The 23,281-nt window shown below is 50.3% G+C and overlaps 1 protein-coding gene across 4 annotated transcripts in view; it reads left to right on the top strand.

Moving 5' to 3' along the window:
* LOC127576554 (zinc finger protein 271-like) overlaps positions 1 to 8,089 on the top strand; it is an 84,711-nt gene extending 76,622 nt beyond the window's left edge. Inside the window, exons 2-4 of one of the 4 annotated variants that reach the window (XM_052027095.1) lie at positions 785 to 940; positions 4,024 to 4,139; positions 5,021 to 8,089. In XM_052027095.1, the coding sequence (XP_051883055.1) occupies positions 5,555 to 7,021 (1,467 nt within the window). In that variant the 5' untranslated portion in view covers positions 785 to 940; positions 4,024 to 4,139; positions 5,021 to 5,554 and the 3' untranslated portion in view covers positions 7,022 to 8,089. Of the gene's footprint in view, positions 1 to 784; positions 941 to 3,939; positions 4,140 to 5,020 lie in introns of all 4 variants that reach the window. The other 3 variants (XM_052027094.1, XM_052027096.1, XM_052027097.1) reach the window with 3 other exon arrangements.
* Positions 8,090 to 23,281: the final 15,192 nt, after the last annotated feature.

Below are 23,281 nucleotides of genomic sequence, written 5' to 3'. Positions count from 1 at the left end.
ACATCGAAACACACAGCAAAATGCGTCTTTTTGCTTTACTGAGAATGTGCTGGGGGGGCAGCCCGCAAGTGTCGCCACTCTTCCTGCGCCAACAGGGCATGCCCACAGCTCCTAACCCGTACGTCTTTGGAATGTGGGAGGAAACCCAGGCAGTCACGGGGAGAACGTACAAACTCCTTACAGACAGCGGCGGGAATTGAAGCCGGGTCGCTGGCGCTGTAATAGTTCTCTGGGGGCATGTCAGAGCCTTTGCATTCCCTATAAAGCGGTTTTAATGTGGACCGAAGGGCCGTTCCCCAGAGAAAGAGAGAGAGAGAGAGAGAGAAATCCGGAAGGACAGCGGGTCGGAGCGGGAGGGGCGGGCCCTGCCTTTTGATTGACATCGAGGCCCTGGGAGCAGACTCTGTTTTGGGGGAGGTTTCATTTCAGTGTGAGTTGCACGGTCCCGGCTCTTGGACGGTCCCGGCTCTTCCCACCCCTCCCACCGTCCGAATGCTGCACATTTCCAGCATTTTTCTGGTTCTTTTTCGTTCTCAACTCTCCAACATCTGCAGTTTTCTTTTTTTACTTGCCCATCGAGTTTCTGCTTCCCCCCCGTTCCCCGTCTTTCCCTCCAAAATGCAAGACCGGCTGTGAATCAGTTTCGGGTGTCTGAGGGTGGGAACGCTGCTGAGTGAATGACACAAGAACTTTGTTTAGATTTTAAGAACACATTTACTGCTGTGGATTCGTTAATGGAGATTAACGTGGGATTGTTATTTCAAAGTCAGCTTCTTTCTTGCAGGAAGTGAAGAGGGAAGGATCATAAAAGCCAGTGGGTCCTCAGGATGCATCGCAGGCTCGTCCGCGCAGTCAGTTCCAGCCCTGTCACAGGAGACATCAATGATCGAACCATCCTGGACAGTCATCTTCCCGGAGTTTGAGGGATAGTTCTGTGCAGGTACGTACCCGCCACACGCTGTACTTCAGTGAGGACCGGCCTGTACAAAGAGTTATCTGTGATCTCTCAGCCCTCAAATGGCATCTCAAAGGGCCGGGACAGCTATCCTTGCGGGGGGGGAGGGGGGCGGGGGTTCACTTGTGAAGTTGTGGAGAGTTTAAACACTAAATTGGCAGAGGGGTGGGCAGAATATAGAACACAGAACACTACAGCACAGTACAGACCCTTCGGTGTAAAAGGGGAACAATGTCAATTAAGGAACAGGAATGTCGAATAGCACTAGAGAATGTGGTAGAGTTACACGGCGCAGAAACAGGCCCTTCAGCCCACTATACTGACCATCAAGTACCATTTATTTAATCCCACTTACCAGCACTTGGTCCAAAGCATTTTATGTATTGACAATTCAAAAGCTCATTGAGATACTTGTTGTGAGAGTACCTGCCTTCAGGCAGTGCATTCCAGTTTCCAAATACCCTCTGGTTAGAAAAAGTTCTCCCTCAGATCTCCTCCGAAACTTTTACCCTCTACCCTAAACCTATGCCCTTTGGTTTTAGGTATCTCTGCTGTGAGGAAAAGTTTATCTATGTATCTTGTGTTTTTTGTTTTGACCTCTATCAGCTCACCCCCCCCCCAAACTCCTCCGCCCCAAGGAAAATAAACCCAGCCTATCCAGTCTCTTCACGTTAACTGAAGTGCTCCAACCCAGGCAACATTTTCGTGAATCTCTTCTGCACCCTCCCCAATACAATCACATCCTTCTCATCGTGTGGTGGCCATTAGAGCACACAATGGTGCAGCGCTGGCCAAACCAGTGTTTTGTAGAAGTATTGGACAGGGGCAAATTAAGAAAGACTGCAGATTAATGTGCTGAATAATCTTATAATGAAGTGGGCAGAGGATGCTGGGCCCATACCAGTTTCCAAGGAAGCAATCCCATGAGACCAATTCTCCCATCTTATTTCCCTTCTGCCCCTGCAGTTTATTCAATCTCGCACGTGTCTGTCAGTTCCCCTTGGACCGTGTTTGTCACTGACCTACACCAAGGTGTAAGTTATAGCAGCCAAGCAACCCACCAGCGTGGGAGCTGGAGCACCCAAGAGGAACCACCGTTGTCAGTTATGGGGGGAGAACGAGCAAACTGCACGTCGACAGTGGTCAAGGTCAGGATTGAACCCGGAGCAGCGAGTACCAGAGCTGTTGCCTCACTGCTCCAGAGACTTAGGTTCAGTCCTGATCTCCAGTGCTGTCTGGGTGGAGTTTGCACATTCTCCGTGTCAGCATTGGTCACCTTCAGTTGTCATTGAAATATCCAGCTATTCGGCCCAACTTGTCCATGCCGACCAGGTTACCTACCTGAGCTAGGTAGGGCCACTTTGGCCCATACCCGTCCAAACATTTGCTATCGGTGTCCCTGTTCAAATGTGTTCTAGATGTTGCAGTTGTACCCACTTCTACCACTTCCCGTGGCAGCTTGTTCCATATACTCACCACCTCTGTGTGGAAAAATTTGCCTCTCAGGTCCCTTTTAAATATTTCCCCTCAAACCTTAAACCCGTGCCCTTTAGTTTTAGACTCCTACTTGGGGGAAAAGATTGCAACCAACCACCTTATCTATGCCCCTTGTGATTTTACACATAAGGTCACCCTTCAGGCTCCTTTGCTCCAGGGGAAACAGTAACGGCTTATCCAGCCTCTCCTTATAACTCAAGCCCACCAGTCCCCGCAATATCTCTGCGAGCCTTTACTGCATCCTCTCGAACTTAATCACATCCTTCCACATCCCATAGTGCGGCAGCAAGAACGGCGCACAATTCTCCAAGTGCGGTCTCACCAATGCCTTGTATGGCTGTAACTCAGCGCCCCGTCCGATGAAGGCAAGTGTGCCAGGCAAAATAGGAAGGGGTGCAGTTAATACATAAATCGTATTGAGTAGGAACCAATCATCTTGACGTTGTTCTTTACCACCTTGTGTCGGCACTGTGCTGTACTCCAAATCCCAAAAACGTGTGGGTTGGAAAGTTAATTGACAGCTGTAAGTTGCTCCTGGTGTAAGTGGCTGGGAGAGTCTGCGTGGGAGTTAATGGGAACGTGGGGAGAATAAAGTGGGGTGGGCTTAAATGGGTGGTTGAGGGCTGGCACTGACACAGTGGGCTGAAGGGCCTTTGTCTGACTCTGGCCTCCAGGGTCCGAGCGGTTGAGGCCAACATTCCGATGCGCCTCCATTGGGAATTACCTGAGTATCCATACAGAAGTCCTGGTTTAAGCCACAGTGCTGCTGACTGCCTCTGCTCTACTGCCTGGGGTTCTCTGTCGCGTGCACAAGCAGAGACTGGGCACCCGTGTAATTCACCGACACCGTCCAGAGTTGGCGCAGGAGCACTGCTTGGCTCCGGGTAGGCGATTGACAAGCCTCCAGTGGTGGTGAAGAAGTGGAGAGGATGTTAAGTTGGGAGTCAGGAGCTGGGAGGAGTTCATAAGATAAGATTATTTATTAGTCACATGTACATCGAAACACGCAGTGAAATGCATCTTTTTGCATAGGGTGCTCTGGGGGCAGCCCGCAAGTGTCACCACGCTTCTGGCGTCAACATAGCACACCGACAACTACCTAACCTGTATATCTTTAGAATGTGGGAGGAAACCGGAGCACCCAGAGGAAACCCACAAAGACACAGTGAGAACGTACAAACTCCTTACAGACAGCGGCCGGAATTGAACCGAGGTCGCTGGCGCTGTAATAGTGTTACGCTAACCACTACACTAGACTGGGCGATCAGGAGATCAGCGGGAGAGACGACTGTCCTCGGGAGATGCAGTGCACTCCTGTAGAGTCAGGTGGAACAGCCCCATAGTGTCAGGCAAAATTGTGGGGGGAGGGTGGAGGTGCTGTTAATACATAAATCGTACTGAGCAGGAAACAATCATCTTGACACTGTTCATCAGATGTGAATGTGTGCTCTCTCAGCTTTAGCAGACAGACGGGTTTCTGTTTACAGACGGGTTTCTAAAAGAACGCTGTGAAGTAGTGGAGCCCAGCTCCTCCTGTTTACAGGGATTAAAACTTACAAAATTCCTGCAAGGCTGGATCCAGAGCACACTGTCAGAAGACCACAGGACACACAATCTGATCCAAAAGAGCCAGGGGCACGCAGAGCAAATCCTTCCCATGGAGAGCGCCTTCTCCCAGGAACAACAGGTAATACATCACAAGCTCTATTAACCACTGCTTACGTTACTGGAATGGATCAGGTGTTGCTTGTTCTGAAGGAAGCACAAACACAAACTAACAATTCAGCATTTCCAACAGCACGAAACGCAACAGGATCAAGCACAGGGGCTGATTCATCCGTAGAACATCTTTGAATCACTTTTAGAAAATAAAAATCCTCGCCCCTCACCCCTCCGCCCACCTCCACCCCACCACAAACGGGTGATAAAACCAGATAGGGGAAGGGAAGAGTATTCCAGAGCACAGGCAGAGGGAGAGAGAGGAGGGAAGATCCAGGATTGTCCCTGAAATGTTCTTTCTCCACAGCCTGCATTGTCCGTGCTCAGGACTGCTTCCTGTTCTGGACTCTGCGCTGCCGTTCTTGGTTCCTGTAGCACGGAATAGTGCCTGTAATTGTCTCTGATCCTCAATCCCTGTTCATTCCAATGATCAATATTGAAATATAGAAAACACAGCAGCCAACTCATACACAGCAAGATCCCGCATTCAGCTCTGTGAAAATGACCCGACAATTCCTTCCGTGACCTTGGCTGAGTGGTAGATAGCGCCCAGGACACTCAGGATGACTCCAGGTCCAAGTCATCCACCTTGCTGGCGTTATTTTGAGGAAGAGCTGGAGTTATCCTAAATGTTCACCTGGGAGAGCAGACTGGGACAGGATGCAAATCCAGCTGTGACAGTGCAGCACCTCCTCAGTACTGCACTGGTTCACCTGGCTCAGCCCCTGAGCTCAAGTCTGTCGACTTGGCCTGGAGTCCACAATCTTCTGCTCTCCGTGGAAACTAGAATGGTCTGTTCTCAACTTCTGTCCTGCACTCAGTGATGCCCTTTGTAAACTCCTTTTACAGGATAATAGCGGAGGAGCTTTTTCAGACAAGAATCTCAAACCAAACAACGTCAAAATCTGACTCGGCCGATCGATTCATCAGCAGCTGAACGTCACACGCCTTTGAACATTGAAGGGGAAAGATCGTCTGTCTCAGGGAGAAGATTATAAAGCTTGTTGTCACTGCGGAGGGAGGCAGCTGAGTGAGAGAAAGTTGGGGAGCTGTTGAATGTGGAAAGAGCTTTAACTCATTGGACAGCCAGAGAAGAGCCCTGCGTTCACAGCAGAGAGAAACCAAACGCGCCTTCTGTGTGTGTGTGAGGTTTTGGTAATCGGCAGCCCTGAAGGTGTTTTATCAGTCGGTGTTGGTGACAGGAAAGAAGACAGTTGCTCGTCCCAGCTGCAACGTACGTGACATCGAGGAGAGAATTTTACCTGCTTCACATCTGGGAAGCAGTTTGCTGATTTATCCCATTCAAAACACATTGGTTTCCACTGCCAGGAACCAATTTTGCGGTTCTAACTGCAGAAAAACTTGAAGCCATCTGGTGATCTGATGAGACACCAGCGAGTTCACAGCGCGCAGGGGCTATTTACCTGCTCCGAGTGTGGGAAAGGATTCACTCATTCATACAACTTGCTGAGGCATCAGCGGATCCACAATGGGGAGAGGCCGTTCACCTGCTCCGAGTGTGGGAAGGGATTCAGTCACTCGTCCAGCCTGGTGTTTCACCAGCGAGGTCACACTGGGGAGAGGCCATTCACCTGCTTCGAGTGTGGGAAGCGATTCAGTCACTCATCCAGCCTGTTGTTTCACCAGCGGGATCACACCAGAGAAAGGCCCTTCACCTGCTGCGAGTGTGGGAAAGGATTCAGTCGGTCGTCCAACCTGGAGATACACCAGTGCACTCACACCGGGGAGAGGCCGTTCACCTGCTCCGAGTGTGGGAAAGGATTCACTCACTCGTACAACCTTCTGAGACACCAGCGGATTCACACTGGGGAGAGGCCGTTTGCCTGCCCGGTGTGCGGGAAAGAATTCACTCGGTCGGCCAAGCTGAAGAGACACCAGCGAATGCACACGGGGGAGAGGCCGTTCACCTGCTCTGAATGTGGGAAGGGTTTCACCGAATCATCCACCTTGCTAATTCACCAGCGAATACACACGGGGGAGAGGCCATTCACCTGCTCTGAATGTGGGAAGGGATTCAATCGGTCATCCAGCCTGGTGATACACCAGCGTGTTCACACTGGGGAGAGGCCATTCACCTGCTCCGAGTGTGGGAAGGGATTCAGTCGGTCGTCCAATCTGGTCGTACATCAGCGGATCCACACTGGGGAGAGGCCGTACACCTGCTCCGAGTGCGGGAAGGGATTCGCTTTGTCATCCCACCTGCTGAGACATTGGCGGGTTCACAGCGGAGAGAAGCTGTTTACCTGCTCCATATGTGAGAAGGGCTACAAAGAGTTGGACAGCCTCCAGAGACATCAGCGGGTTCACACCGGGGAGCGGCCGTTCACCTGCTCCGAGTGTGGGAAGGGATTCAGTCGCTCATCCAGCCTGGTGATTCACCAGCGGATTCACACCGGGGAGAGGCCATTCACCTGCTCCGAGTGTGGGAAGGGGTTCAGTCGGTCGTCCAATCTGGTGATACACCAGCGTGTCCACACAGGAGAGAAGCCATTCACCTGCTCCATTTGCGCAAAGAGATTCACTTGGTCCACCTCCCTGCGGAGACATCAGCAGATTCACAGCATTGAGAGGCCATTCCCCTGCTCCGAGTGCGGGAAGGGATTCAACCGCTTGTCCAGCCTCTTGACTCACCAGCGAGTTCACACTGGGGAGAGGCCGTTCACCTGCTTCGAGTGTGGGAAAGGATTCTATCACTCGTCCAGGCTGCTGATTCACCAGCAGAGTCACATTGCAGAGAGGCCCTTCACCTGCTCAGAGTGCGGGGGGGAATTCACTCAGTTATCTCACCTGCTGAGTCACCAGCAAGACCACGCCGGGGACAAAGTTTAACCGTGCTCCATTGTGGAATATTTAAACCTTGTAGCTGCCGAGACACCGGTGTGGTGTTGGCTTCTGCAGTTCCTGCTGCTCTATCACACCCAGGACTGAACCCTGGGCACTGGGGTTCGTTTCTGCGGGTGTCAGTAACCGTTCTGGACCTGCGTAAAATAAATCAGTTCTGTTTCAAATACGGCGTCTCAAGCCCTTACTGCCTGTGCAGTACGCAGGATGTACAGTAGGAAGCGAGGCCATTGGAGCCACTGGTCCCCGCCAGCATCATGCTCCACATCAGCCTCTTCCCACCTGGTCTTGTAAATATTAAAGCTGCCGATGCTGGAAACGGTAACAAAAAAATTAGTGCTGGAAATACCCAGCCGGTCAGGCAGCATCTGTGGAGACAAACAGTTCGCACTTCAGGTCAAGAACCTGTCGTCAGGACAGGGCGAGAAAACAAGTGTGTTTGAGGTTGCAGGGAATGGGATGGTGGAGAGAACGCGGGGAATGTCTGTCAGAGGGTGCAGACAAGACGGTCAAGGTGACCTGGTCTTGGATCCATCCAGTTACCAGATGACTGGGGGCGTGGTCTGGGATACATCTCACGGTTTCTGCATGTTATTTTGTTGTTTTTCCCTCACTCATCTATTCACTGGGGGGCTCCAAAGGCATCGTGTCACCTGGGCTTTCTTGGTCCTAGCTCGATTTCAGAAATTCTCTGTTCTCTCCACTCCTCTTTGCAATATGAAACGCACGTAAAAAAAATGTTGGATTAGGGTCTGTTGTTTTTATTGTGTTTTTCTTTGTAGTTTTAGCTGTCTTTATGCTTACCTGTATGTTTGTTTCGGCACGTGTTTGTCTGTACACTTTTAGTAACTTGTATTATATATGGTTCGTAACTTCTGCAGTTTCTTTGTCTGCAAAGCTGAAGTGTGACTCAGGCAGCACCTGTTCACAGGTTCAGACCGGTTTGCAATATAAAAGGAACGCATGAGCTCAAGTTTCTTTGTTACTTCTTTACTTGCCTTGCTTGTTGGCACAGGCTGACTCTGTCTGACCTGTACTGTGATGAACATCTAATAAAAAGGCTGTAACCATAAGATTTTCACCTCATTCTTGACGTCCGAAGTACCTTAAACATCGAACATAGAACATTACAGCACAGTACAGGCCCTTCGGCCCGTGATGTTGTTCTGACATTTTATCCTGCTCTAAGATCTATCTAACCCTTCCCTCCCACATGGACTTCCCATTTTTCTATCATTCATGTGCCTATCTAAGAGTCTCTTAAACGTCCCTAATGTATCTGCCCCCACAACATCTGCCGGCAGTGCATTCCATGCACCCAGCACTCTCTGTTGTTAAAAAAACTTACCTCTGACATCCCCATTGTACTTTCCTCCAGTCACATTAAAATTATGTCCCCTCGTGTTAGCCATTTTCACTCTGGGCAAAAGTCTCTGACTGTTTTATCATCTTGTACACCTCCATCAAGTCACCTTTCATCCTCCCTCTCTCCAAAGAGAAAAGCCCCAGCTCACTCAACCTATCCTCATAAGACATGCTCTCCAATCCAGGCAACATCCTGGTAAATCTCCTCTGCACCCTCTCTAAAGCTTCTACATCCTTCCTTTAATGAGGCAACCAGAACTGAACACAATACTCCAAGTGTGGTCCAACCAGAGTTCTATAGAGCTGCAACATTACCTCACGGCTCTTTAACTCAAAACCCCGACTAATGAAGACCAACACACCATACGCCTTCTTAACAACCAGATCAACCTGCATAGCAACCTTGAGGGATCTGTGGATGTGGAGCCCAAGATCCCTCTGTTCCTCCACACTGCTAAGAGTCCTGCCATTAACCTTGTATTCTGCCTTCAAATTCGACGATCTTCCAAAGTGTATCACTTCACACTTTTCCGGGTTGAACTCCATCTGCCACTTCTCAGCCCAGCTCTGCATCCTATCAATGTCCTGTTGTAACCTTCGGCAACCTTGTACACTATCCACAACACCACCAACCTTCATGTCATCTGCAAACTTACTAACCCACCCTTCCACATCCTCATCCAAATCATTTGTAAAAATCACAAAGAGCAGGGGTCCCAGAACAGATCCCTGCAGAACACCACTGGTCACTGACCTCCAGGCAGAATACGCTCCATCTACTACCACCCTCTGTCTTCTATGGGCGAGCCAATTCTGAATCCACACAGCCAGGTTTCCCTGGATCCCATGCCTCCTGATTTTCTGAATGAACCTTCCATGAGGAACCTTATCAAACACCTTAATAAAATCCATGTACACCACATCCACTGCTCTACCTTCATCAATGTGCTTTGTCACATCCTCAAAGAATTCAATCAGGATTGTGAGGTACGACTGCCCCTCACAAAGCCATGCTGACTGTCCCTAATCAGCCTATGCTTCTCCAAATGCCCATAAAGCCCATTGCTAAGAATCTTCTCCAGTAATTTGCCCACCACTGAAGTAAGACTCGCTGGTCTGTAATTCCCAGGGTTATCCCTACTCTCTTGAACAAAGGAACAACATTTGCCACCCTCCAGTCATCTGGCACTACTGCAGTGGCCAGTGAGGATGCAAAGATCATCGCCAAGGGCACAGCAATTTCTTCCCTCACTTCCCATAATAACCTTGGATATATCCCACCCAGCGCCGGTGACTTATCTATCCTAATGTTTTTCAAAAGTTCCAGCACATCCTCTTTCCTCACGTCGACAAGCCCTAGTGTATCAGCCTGTCGTACGCCATCCTCACTAATGTCAAGGTCTCTCTCTCTCTGGTGAATACTGAAGCAAAGTATTCATTAAAGACCTCCCCTGCCTCGCCGACTCCAGGCACATGTTTCCTCTTTTATCCCTGATCGGTCCTACCCTCACTCTAGTCATCCTTTTATTCTTCACATACATGTAGAACGCCTTGGGGTTTTCCTTAATCCTACTCACCAAGGACTTCTCATGCCCCCTTCTAGCACTGCTCAGTCCATTCTTAAGCTCCTTCCTGGCTACCTTGTAACTCTCCAGAGCCCTGTCTGATCCATGCTTTCTAAACCTCCGGTAAGCTTCTTTCCTCCTCGACAAGATATTCTACGTCTCTTGTCAACCACGGTTCCTTCACTCTACCATCCTTACCCTGCCTCAATGGGACAAACCTATCCAGAACACTATGCAAGTACTCCCTAAACAAGCTCCACATTTCTACTGTGCACTTCCCCAAGAACATCTGTTCCCAATTTACACTCCCAAGTTCCTGCCTAATAGCATCATAACTCCCCCTCCCCCAGTTAAATACTTTCCCATATCGTCTGCTCCTATCCCTCTCCAAGGCAATGGTAAAGGTCAAGGAGTTATGGTCACTGTCTCTAAAATGCTCTCCCACCGAGAGATCTGAAACTTGATCAGGCTCATTGCCTAGTACCAGGTACAGTATGGCCTCTCCTCTAGTTGGCCTGTCCACATACTGTGTCAGGAATCCTTCTTGGACACACCGAACAAACTGCGCCCCATTTATCCCCTTTACACTAAGGAGGTGCCAGTCAGTATCAGGGAAGTTGAAATCACCCATGACAACAACCCTGTTATTTTTGCACCTCTCCAAAATCTGCCTCCCGATCTGCTCCTCAGCGTCTCTGCTGCTATTGGGGGGGTCTGTAGAATACTTCCAATGGAGTGATCGCTCCCTTTCTGTTTCTGACCCACCCACGCTGACTCAGTGGACAATCCCTCCAGGATGTCCTCCCTTTCTACAGCTGTGACACTGTCCCTGATCAGCAAAGCCACCCCCCCACCTCTTTTACCTCCGTCCCTGTCCCTTTTGAAATCTAAACCCCGGAATATCCAGCAGGCAAAACTGCCCTTGCGATCAGCACAGAGTAGTGATGGGAAAGGAGGGAATCAGCCCAGGATCAGGAATGTCGTCTGTGTGCGGGAGGCACGGGAGGGAATCAGCCCAAGTGCGGGCCCCAGCTGGGTTCAGTGGGGTGTGAGCAGGGTACGGGTCTGTGTCTGTACGGGGTACAGGCAACTGGGGGCACTGGGATGTATTGGTTGGTAACACCCAGAGCAAGGCATAGCTCGCCTGCAAGTCGTGAGATCTCGGTGGAGGGTTGACAGAGATGGGAATGTGGGGGAAATGCAGTGCAGGAAGCAGGCCTGGTGGAAAGCAAAACCTGTCCAGGATCTGGAGTGGGACCAGAAGCAGTGAATGTAACAGCCAGGGCGACGGGAGAAGGGATGAAGTCCTGAGCCACAGCTACAGTGTCTCCCTCTCAATAAAGAAAGGAAGACGTGAATTTATATAGTGCCATCCACATCCCACAGAGCTTCACGGCCTTTGAAGGAGTTTTGAAGTGTTGCCACTGCAGGAATGTGGGAAATGCAGCGGCCGATTTATGGACAGCAAGTAAGCTATCTTTATTAGTCACGTGCATCGAAACACACGGTGAAATGTATCTTTTGCGTAGAGTGTTCTGGAGGCTGCCCGCAAGTGTCTCCACGCTTCTGGCGCCAACATCGCATGCCCACAGCTTCCTAACCCGTACGTCTTTGGAATGTGGGAGGAAACCGGAGCACCCGGAGGAAACCCACGCAGACACGGGGAGAACGTACAAACTCCTTACAGACAGCAGCCGGAATTGAACCCAGGTCGCTGGCGCTGTAAGGCGTTACGCTACACTACCATGCAAGTTTTCCTTTGCAAGTTTTAATTGAATCTGCTTCTGCCACCCTGCCAGCAGTGCGTTCCAGATTGTGTTAATACCTTCCCCAGTCTCGCCTCTGTATTTTATGCCCATCACTGAGATCCCTGCAGCAATGGGCCAGGTCATCAGATCTGCTCCTCTTCCAGCGTCTCTGGTCTGCATCTTGGCTGTCCCCAGGGTTTCTGTCCTCCTCCCCAGCCACCCCCACAGGATTTCTTTCTTTCCGCCAAATCCCAGCTGCAGGCTCAGCTGTTTCTGCAGCAGATCCCACAAACCAATCAGGTGCTTGGATTGGAGCAATGAACTGCCGTGCTCCTCAATATTGTGTATTGAAGAAAAACATTAGTTACTGATGGAAGATACACCACTGACATATTTAGTGGCCTGATGTAAATATTTTAATATACTACAAAGAGTCTTTATGTAGCTTAAGCTGCTTTCACTGCAGAAAACGCCCTGCATTGATCGGGCAATTCCAGAAGAACTCTCAGTGATGGGTCATTGCGTCTATAGCTGAAGTTGATGGGACATTACAAAAACAACACATTGGTTGTTCTGAGAATGACAACTGGCAGTACACAGGCATTTTAACAATGACATTGAAATGGCATGACAAAAACTGGCATCAAAAAGGCATCAGAACAACATCCGGCATGGACCAATACTGTAGTAACTCATATCAAAGGCATTACAACAAGAACTTTTATCAGTATGTGGCGACTCACCGTCTAGTCGGGTGAACCGGCTCGGCAGTCGGGTTGCGCGGCGTCGGAGCGACGAGGCCCAAGATGGCGGCGGGCCTCGTCTTTCCGAGCGACGGGGAGAACCCGCGCGCGGGAAAGTCCTGATGACGTAGGACTTACGTCATTGCCGGTTGTTTTGGGCAGGAACATTCTCCCTTAAAGGGCCCGCGCAAGGCGGGAAAATAAACCAGTTCTGTTTGGCAATCCTCCGAGTAGAGTCTTGTTTTATTCCGCAGTAGCAACCGCTACATTGGTGACCCCGATGGTCCAAACGGCTTTTGGACCCGCGAAATGGACGACAGCGCAGCAGCCAACGCAGTGGCCCTCAAGCTGCCCACCTTTTGGACACTTCGGCCCAGCGTCTGGTTTGACCAGGCCCAAGCGCAATTCCACCTTCGGCAGATCACCTCCGACTCCACGAAGTACTACCATGTGGTTAGCTCTCTGGACCAGGAGACAGCCGCCCAGGTTGGAGACTTCATCCAGTCGCCTCCGGAGGAAGATAAGTACCCGGCTTTCAAAGACCTTTTGATCCGGACCTTCGGCCTCTCCCGTCGTGAGCGCGCCGCCCGCCTGCTTCATCTGGATGGCCTGGGGGACAGATCCCCATCCGCCCTAATGAATGAGATGCTGGCATTGGCCGAGGGACACAAGCCATGCCTGATGTTCGAACAGGCCTTCCTCGAACAGCTCCCCGATGACATCCACTTGTTGTTAGCTGACGCTGACTTCAGCAACCCCCGTGAGGTGGCCGCCCGGGCAGATGTCCTGTGGAAGGCCAAGCGCGAGAGCGGTTCGTCCGTCAGTCAAATCACCAGGCCGCGAGCCCAACGCCCGCCTCGCCCGGCCCCAGCAACCGAGCAGCCACGCCCCAGGAACGCAGACGACGACACGGGTGACCAGCTGTGCTTCTACCATCAGAGGTGGGGTGCGGAGGCCCGTCGATGCCGCCCACCCTGCAAGTTTCAGGGAAACGCCAGGACCAGCCGCCGCTGATGGCTACGGCGGCTGGCCGCCGACAGAGCCTCCTCTTCGTTCAGGACAAGAAATCTGGACGGCGTTTCCTCGTTGATACTGGAGCGGAGGTCAGTATTTTGCCCCCGACAGGCCGCGACACTCGTGACAGGCCACCAGGTCCTCTACTCAATGCCGCCAACGGTACAACGATACGGTCTTTCGGCACCCGTACGCTTCAATTACACTTTGGCGGCAGCCGTTTTACCTGGACCTTTACCCTTGCCACCGTCGCCCGACCACTCCTAGGAGCCGATTTCCTTCGGGCCCACAACCTGTTAGTCGACCTGCGAAGGAAGCGGTTAGTCCACTCTAGCACTCTCCGGACCTATCCCCTGGGAGAAATCAGCCCACCAGCCCCGCGCCTGGACTCCATTTCCCTTTCTGGCGATGATTTCGCCAAGCTCCTAGCCGAATTCCCATCGATTTTGGCACCTTCGTTTACAAATTCTAGGCCCACACACGGGGTACGACACCACATCATTACCACAGGGCCACCCCTTCATGCCCGAGCACAACGATTACCTCCAGACAAGCTCCGCCTGGCAAAGGAAGAGTTCCGTCACATGGAGGAGCTGGGGATTGTTCACAGGTCAGACAGCCCCTGGGCCTCCCCCCTGCACATGGTCCCCAAAGCCACCGGAGGGTGGAGGCCCTGCAGCGACTACTGCAGGCTGAATGACGCCACCACCCCGGACCGCTATCCCATCCCTCACATCCAGGACTTCGCAGCGAACTTACACGGGGCCCGCATCTTTTCCAAAGTGGGCCTCGTTAGGGGATACCACCAAATCCCGGTCCATCCGGATGACGTCCCCAAAACTGCGATTATCACCCCATTCGGCCTGTTCGAATTCCTTCAGATGCCGTTCGGCCTTAAGAACGCCGCGCAGACCTTCCAGCGGCTGATGGACACGGTAGGCCGAGACCTGGACTTCGTGTTCATTTACTTGGACAACATACTGATCGCCAGCCGTAACCACCAGGAACACCTTTCCCACCTCCGCCAGCTGTATTCCCGCTTCTGCGATTTCGGCCTCACGATCAACCCATCCAAGTGCCAATTCGGACTTGACTCTATCGATTTCCTCGGCCACAAAATCACCAGCGACGGGGCAACACCCCTACCCGCCAAGGTGGATGCTATCCGCCATTTTGCCCGCCCCGACACAGTCAAAGGCCTACAGGAATTCCTTGGGATGGTCAACTTTTACCATCGTTTCATCCCTGCAGCAGCCCGTATCATGTGCCCTCTGTTCTCGCTGCTGGCTGGTAAGGGCAAGGACATCACCTGGACTGACGAGGCTGCGGCTGCTTTCGTTAAGGCCAAAGACGCCCTGGCAGACGCCACGATGCTGGTACACCCCAGGACTGACGTCCTGACTGCCCTCACGGTAGACGCGTCCAACACCGCGGTGGGTGGGGTACTGGAACAGCTACTCAAAGGCCGCTGGCAACCCTTGGCATTTTTCAGCAAGCACCTTAGACTGCCCGAACTGAAGTACAGCGCTTTTGATCGGGAACTTCTAGCGCTGTATCTGGCGGTCCGGCATTTCCGATACTTTCTAGAAGGCAGGCCTTTCACCGCTTTCACCGATCATAAGCCTCTGTCCTTTGCCTTCTCCAAAGTCTCCGATCCCTGGTCAGCTCGTCAGCAGAGACATTTATCCTACATTTCCGAGTTCACAACTGACATCCAACATGTCTCTGGAAAGGATAATGTCATTGCTGATGCACTTTCCAGACCAACCATCCACAACCTATCCTTGGGTGTCGACTACACGGCCCTAGCTGACGCACAGCAAGCCTACGACGAACTGCCCAGCTACAGAACCGCAGTCTCGGGTCTGCAGCTCCGAGATTTCTTGGTTGGTCCAGGTCAGCGGACCCTACTTTGCGACGTTGCGACTGGTCAGCCCCGCCCTATTGTCCCTGCAGCCTGGCGGAGACACGTTTTTGACTCGGTACATGGGTTGGCGCACCCGTCCATCAGATCTACTGTCCGACTGGTCGCCAGCAAGTTTGTCTGGCATGGCCTGCGCAAGCAGGTCAGTGAGTGGGCCAGGACTTGTCCGCACTGCCAGACGTCAAAAATCCAGCGAGACACCAAGGTCCCACCACAGCAGTTCCAGCCTACCCGTAGGAGGTTCGACCACATACACGTCGACCTCGTGGGCCCTCTGCCGGTTTCAAGAGGAGCCCGGTACCTCCTTACCATCGTGGACCGGTTCACGAGGTGGCCTGAGGCAACCCCCCTGCCTGACATCACAACTGATTCCTGCGCCCGGGCGCTGCTCACAACTTGGGTCTCACGTTTTGGCGTTCCGGCCCACATCACTTCAGACAGAGGCACCCAATTCACTTCCAGTCTCTGGGCTGCATTAGCGAACCTGCTAGGGACACAGCTGCACACCACCACGGCCTACCATCCTCAATCAAACGGGTTGGTGGAACGTTTTCACCGCCATCTGAAATCGGCCTTGATGGCCCGCCTGAAGGGTCCTAACTGGGTTGACGAGCTGCCTTGGGTCCTGCTCGGCATACGCACTGCCCCCAAAGAAGACCTCCGCACTTTGTCAGCTGAGCTTGTATACGGGGCGCCACTAGTTGTCCCCGGGGATTTCATACCTGCCCTTCGGGACCAAGGGGAACAACCCCCAGCAGTCCTACAAAGACTGCGCGAGAAGCTTGGCGCCTTGGCCCCGATTCCCACCTCACGGCACGTTCAAGCCCCATCCTGCCAGCCCAAGGAACTACAGGACTGTAAGTTTGTTTTCGTTCGCAGGGGCACACCTCGGGCGCCATTGCAATGACCATATGAGGGACCGTTCCGAGTCATACGGAATAACGGATCCACTTTTATTTTGGACATTGGAGGCAGGGAACAGGTTTTCACGGCGGACCGCCTCAAACTGGCCCATTTGGATCTGTAACAGCCTGTCGAGGTTGCCACACCGCGACGCAGAGGCCGCCCCCCTAAGCAGCAGCTGGCACAGCCCACAGACCTTGGGGACTGTATCGCCGGTTCTGGGGGGGGGTTGTGTGGCAACTCACCGTCTAGTTGGGCGAACCGGCTCGGCAGTCGGGTCGCGCGGCATCGGAGCGATGAGGCCCAAGACGGCGGCGGGCCTCGTCTTTCTGAGCGACGGGGAGAACCCGCGCGCGGGAAAGTCCTGATGACGTAGTACTTACGTCATTGCCGGTTGTTTTGGGCGGGAACATTCTCCCTTAAAGGGCCCGCGCAAGGCAGGAAAATAAACCAGTTCTGTTTGGCAATCCTCCGAGTAGAGTCTTGTTTTATTCCGCGGTAGCAACCGCTACAAGTAAAACATTTCTGAAATAACCCACACTGACAGGGCATTGCAGCAGTGACTGGAATCAATGGGCAATCAACACTGGTGTCAGTAAAGCACCATGCTAATAATTCAAATTGTGCATCCTTGCAATAATAACTCACATTGTTGGCACATTACAGTGCAAACTTGCATCAGTAGGTCTTTCAAACTGAGATGGCTTAATAACTGCTAGCCTTGGTAGGACCTTACAGCATCAGATCACATTGCTGGGGCACAACAATAACTGCTCACATTTGGAGGGCTTCACAACTCCAAGCCCTTCCATTGATCTTTTAATTCATAAGCGGTCCCAATGGTTTGCTGGATGAGAGGGATGTGGGGTTTGAAGAGGTTTGGAGAACTGAGGGAGGTTCTGCTGATAAGTAGGATCAAAATTTGGTATAAATGAGGGGAAGTAAGCCATCAAGAACACACCAGAAAATTATTCCTTATTAGCCTCAGACAAAGGCATTGAACCCCACTGGATATATTGAAACAGAGTGGAAGATAGGAATGGGAGTAGGATTTTTAACTCCTGGACACTCTCCTGCTTAGGCTGATCAGAACTAATTACATAGAGCCGCCTTTCCCTTGCATATCTTAATACTGTTCATAACCCGGATACAAAATTATCACTTTGACCTGACATCAATTCACCTCACTGACCCATGTAGTTTACAGATTCAGGAGAGGTTTTAATTTACTGGGAGATTAATTTGGCTATTTCTTTCTGATCTCAGGTAGAATTCCAGTTACTGACTCTGTGAGTTTGCATGTGAGGGGCCAGACAGGGTCTGAACAACTCCCAGTCTGCCCGCTGGCTGGTCTGCAGACTGGTCACAATGGTTTCAATGGCTGCCTCCCTACCCACAATGCTCAGAGCCCTAGAAACCGCTCTACCCACCGCATCCCCAGCAGCGTGCATCCAGAGCCTGCGACCAGCCATGCATCCAGGACCGGGATGCGTGCAAGTCTGAGTCCTGTGAGGGAAGAGAACAGAGAATGCTGGAAATACTCAGCAGGTCAGGCAACATCTGTGGAGAGAAAAAAAAGTTAATGTGATATGAGTCCTGAGAAGTTCAAGGAACCTGGTGGAAGACAAACTGCTGGCTTCAGTGGAACAATGGCCAAAACAGAGAGCTCAGGGTTAAAGTGTAATGGAGAATTAAAGTGAAAGCTCCAGGTCACCATCGTGGACTGAATGGTGGTGTTCTGCAAAATGGTTGTCCAATCTGCTTTTGGGTTAAAACGTGGAGATCACTTCCTGAGCACCAAATGCAGGACACTAAATTGGAAGCAGTTCAGTTCAATACTGCTTCATCGGGAGGAAGTATTTAGGTCCCTGAAGGTGGGAAGGGAAGAGGTAAAAGGGCAAAACTTCTGAGAATGTTGCAGACAACATGTTTAGTGGGTTGGTCACACCGCAGTTTAAGGGCCTAAGGAAAGGTTGGTATTGGTGTTGGTTTATTATTGTCACTTGTACTGAGGTACAGTGAAAAACTTGTCTTACACGCCGATCGTACAGGTCAATTCATTACACAGTGCAGTTACATTGAGTTAGTACAGAGTGCATTGAAGTAGTGCAGGTAAAAACAATAACAGTACATGTAAAGTGTCACAGCTACAGAGAAAGTGCAGTGCAATAAGGTGAAGGTCAGAGCAAGGTAGATCGTGAGGTCAGAGTCCATCTCATCGTATAAGGGAGCCGTTCAGTAGTCTTATCACAGTGGCAGGAAGGTAGGGCAGGAGTTCCCTGCGCTCATCTCCCTCCAAAACAGATGTACTGCTTTGGATACTGTTGGAGGAGATGGTTAATCAGGGGAAGGCAGCAGTAGCCAAGATCATGGCACCGTGAGTGGCTCTGCTGCACAGGAGGGCAGGAAAAAGAGTGGCAGAGCTACTATGGTCGGGGATTCCATGGTAAGGGGAATAGACAGGAGCTTCTGTGGCTGCAAACTGGTTGGTGTGTTGCCTCCTGGGTGCAAGCCGAACTTAGGGAGCTAGGAGATAAATTACGAAGTAGGACCTCAAATGTAGTAATCTTAGGATTGCTACCTGTCCCACGAGCTAGTTAGAGTAGGAATAGCAGAATAGTTAGGATGAATATGTGGATTGAGCAGTGGTGCAGGAGGGAGGGTTGCAGATTCCTAGGGCATTGGAACCGGTTCTGGGGGAGATGGGACCAGTACAAACCGAACGGTCTACACAAGCCCAGGACCAGGACCAATGTCCCTGGGCTTGTTTGCTAGTGCTATTGGGGAGGGTTTAAACTAATATGGTAGGGGGGTGGGAATCCATGCAGGAAGACAGAGAAAAGCAATGCGGAGACCAAAGCAAGAGTTAGAAAAGAAAAAAGGAAGAATGGAGTGCAGAAAAGTCAAACGCAAAAGACACAAAGATTACTAGATTCTAAAAGGACAATGAGTGTAAGGGCACTTTATCTGAATGCCTGTAGTATTCACAACAAGGTCAGTGAACTTGTGGCTCAAATCAGTACAAAGGGGTATGATTTAGTGGCCATTACAGAAACGTGGTTGCAGGGTGGAGATGATTGATCAGGATTAGATATCCAGTGGTATTAGGTAATATGGAAGGTTAGGCAGGAAGGTAAGGAGGTGGGGTAGTGCTCTTAATTAAGGACAAGATCAAGGCAAAAGTGAGAGACGATATAAGATCTAAGGAACAGAATGTTGAATCCAACTGTGTGGAGATTAGGAAAAAAATCACTGGTGGGTGTTGTCTATAGGTCACCGAATAATAACAATAATAACAGGCAATAAACCAAGAAATATCTGATGCATGTAAGAATGGAACGGCAGTTGTCATGGGGGACTTTAACTTGTATATAGTTGGTCGAGGCAGTCTTGAGGAGGACATCATAGAATGCATCCATGATAGCTTTCTTGAACAGCATGTTACTGAACCTACAAGGGAACATGCTATCTTAGATCTGGTCTCTGCAAAGAGACAGGTAAAATTAACAATCATATAGTTAGGAATCCACTTGGAAAGAGTGATCACAGTATGATTGAATTTCTCATACAAATGGAGGGAATTTACCAAAATTCTCTGGATTCTGGGCCGGTCCCGGTAGAGTGGAAGACAGTGAAAGTCACGCCACTGTTTAAAAAAGGATGTAGGCAAAAGGCAGGTAACTATAGACCAGTTAGCTGAATGTCTGTAGTCAGGAAAATGCTTGAAGCTATCATTAAGGAAGAAATAGCGAGACATCTGGATAGAAATGGTTCCATCAGGCAGATGCAGCATGCATTCAGGAAAGGCAGGTCCTGTTTGACAAACTTACTGGAGTTCTTTGAGGATATAATGAGCGCAGCGGATAGAGGGGAACAGGTGGATGTTGTATATTTGGATTTCCAGAAGGCATTTGATAAGGTATCACATAAAAGACTTATCCATAGGATAAAGATGCATGGAGTTGGGGGTAATGTATTAGCATGGATAGAGGATTGGTTAATCAATACATGGCAGAGAGTTGGGATAAATGGGTGTTTCTCTAATTGGCATTCAGTGGTGAGCGGGTTGCCGCAGGGGTCAGTGCTGTGCCCGCAACTGTTCACAATATACATTAACGATTTGGAAGAGGGGACCAAGTGTAGCGTATCTAAGTTTGCTGATGGAAAAGCAAATTGTGCAGAGGATACAGTGAGTCTGCAGAGAGACGTAGATAGGTTAAGTGAGTGGGCAAGGGTCTAGCAGATGGAGTACAATGTTGGCAAATGTGAGGTCATCCACTTTGGAAGGAAAAATAGAAGATCAGATTATTATTTAAATGGTGAAAGATTGCAGCATGCTGTTGTGCAGAGGGACTTGGGAGTGCTTGTGCATGAATTGCAAAAGGTTGGTTTGCAGGTGCAACAGGTTATCAAGAAGGAAAATGGAATGTTGGCCATTGCTAGAGAGGTTGAATTTAAGAGCAGGGAGGTTATGCTGCAACTGTACAGGGTACTGGTGAGGCTGCACCTCGGGTACTGCGTGCAGTTCTGGTCTCCTTAATTGAGGAAAGATAAACTGGCTTTGGAGGCGGTGCAGAGGAGGTTCACCAGGTTGTTTCTGAAGATGAGGGGGTTAGCCTATGAGGAGAGATCAAGTCACCTGGGACTATACTCACTGAAATCCAGAAGAATGAGAGGGCATCTTATAGAAGCATATAAAATTATGAAAGGGATAGATAAGATGGAGGTAGGAAAGTTGTTTCCACTGGTAGGTGAGACTAGAACTAGGGGACATGGCCTCAAGATTCAGGGGAGCAGATTTAGGACAGGGATGAGGAGAAACTGCTTTATCCAGAGAGTAGTGAATCTGTGGAGTTCTCTGCCCAGGCTACTTAAGACACAGTTAGATAGATTTTTGCATAGTAGGGGAATTAAGGGTTATGGGGAAAAGGCAGGTAGGTGGACCTGAGTCCATGGCCAGATCAGCCATGACCTTATTGAATGGCGGATCACATCCGACGGGCCAGATGGCCGACTCCTGCTCCTATTTCTTATGTTCTTATGTGTTGTAGTTGCATGGGGAGGTGCTGTTAGTCAGGGAGTGCGTATTGTTGGAGAATGGAGGAGTGAACCAAGGCGCCGTAGAGGAAATGATCCCATTGCAATGCTGAAAGGGGAGGGGATGTTTGTGAATGACTGAACAACATTCAGTTCTGTTCACATCGCCTCATCAAATGAAGCTCTCCATACCTGCCATGTAGCATGACCTGGACAACATTCTGGCATGGGCTGGTAAGTGCCAAGTAATATTCACACCACTCGAATGTCAATGACCATCTCTGACGAGAGAAGGTCCGACCACCTACAAATGACATTCAGAATCAGAATCAGATTTATTTTCACTGTCTTATATGACGTGAACTTTGTTGTTTTGCAGCTGCAGTACAATGCAAAGACATAAAAATCTATAAATTACACAACAAATAAATAGTGCAAATAAAAGGAACAATGAGGTAGTGCTCATAGGTTCGTGGACTGTTCAGAAATCCGATGGCAGAGGGGAAGAAGCTGTTTCTGAATTGTTGAGTGTGGGTCTTCAGGCTCCTGTATCTCCTCCCCGATGGTAGTAACGTGAAGAGGCTATGTCCTGGATGGTGAATGTCCTTAATGATAGATGCTGCCTTCTTGAGGCACCGCCTCTTGAAGATGTCCTCGATGGTGGGGAGGGTTGTGCCTGTGATTGAGCTGGCTAAGTCTACAATTCTCTGCAGCCTCTTGCGATCCCGTGCATTGGAGCTTCCATACCAGGCGGTGATGCAACCAGTCAGAATGCTCTCCACTGTGCATCTGTAGAAATTTGCAAGAGTGTTTGGTGATGTACCATCAACAAGTGCCCCACCATCAACATCCTGTGGGTTACCATTGACCAGAAACTTAATGGACCACAAATAACACCATGGCTACAAGAGTATCTGCTACCTCCTGACACCCCAAAGCCAGTCCTCCTGACACCCCAAAGCCAGTCCATAAGTGCAGCTTCCACAACGCTCAACAGATTTATTAGCAATAGATCAAGCACCGACTGCCACTTATGGAAGAGCTTTTCAATTCATTGAATGCAAAACTGTTTTCTAACTCTGCTCCACAAGCCTTGCTCTAATTGAAGTCCCAATGAATTGAAGTAGATTTTTTTTCTACCTAGCTTGTGTGATCCACAAAGTATCTTAAAAATGATGTAAGAGCACAGCTTAGGTTTATGTACTTATGTTTTGAAATGATCTGTATGGACGGCTTGCAAAAATAATTTTTTCACTGTATCTCGGTACAAGTGACAATAATAAACCAATTTTAGAAAGTACAGCTCAATAGAAATACAACAAACTATGTGTATAATATTGTTAATTAAATATTAAATTAAACTGTCGCCAAAAGGGCTCGAAAAGGTCATTAATCTGGTGTATTTCTTTTTTGACAGATGCAACCTGACGGGTATTTCCAGTATTTACTGTTTTCTTTGTTTCAAAGGGGTGATACGCATCGACAGAAACAACCCAGCACTGTGAGAGTGGACATGGTTCAATTTTAAACGCGCTGAGTAACAGGGTTGATTGGACAACACCAACCACTCGGTGGTGGCTCCGCACGCTGCAGGAACGGGCGATTCCTTCCCACGCATGGACCCACCAGGAGCCATGCATGGACCCAGAAGGCCCCGCGCGGGAGCAACCCCTCTATCTCCCAGGCGGGCGCCGCAGTGCAGGCTGGGAGCACGCGCTCCGACCGTTAGTTGGGAGAGCGGCTCGGATGGAGGGACTGGAAGCGGAGCGGTCAGTGGGGAAGCGGCAACACATTCAATGGGGTAAAACTGTTTCAGAAATCCCAAGGGTTGTTCTTTCGCAGTTAAAATGCCGGTTTATTTGAGCCCCCTACTGACTCTCACCTGCAACGAGCGCGGCCGTTGGTCTGGTCTCATTCGACGGGCCGTTTTCGTCCTGATTGACAGCGGC

The sequence above is a fragment of the Pristis pectinata genome, chromosome 12 (assembly GCF_009764475.1).
Source record: "Pristis pectinata isolate sPriPec2 chromosome 12, sPriPec2.1.pri, whole genome shotgun sequence".
NCBI lineage: Eukaryota > Metazoa > Chordata > Chondrichthyes > Rhinopristiformes > Pristidae > Pristis > Pristis pectinata.
Note: the sequence above shows the minus strand (reverse complement) of the source record. Positions and strands in the feature narration are given on the sequence as shown.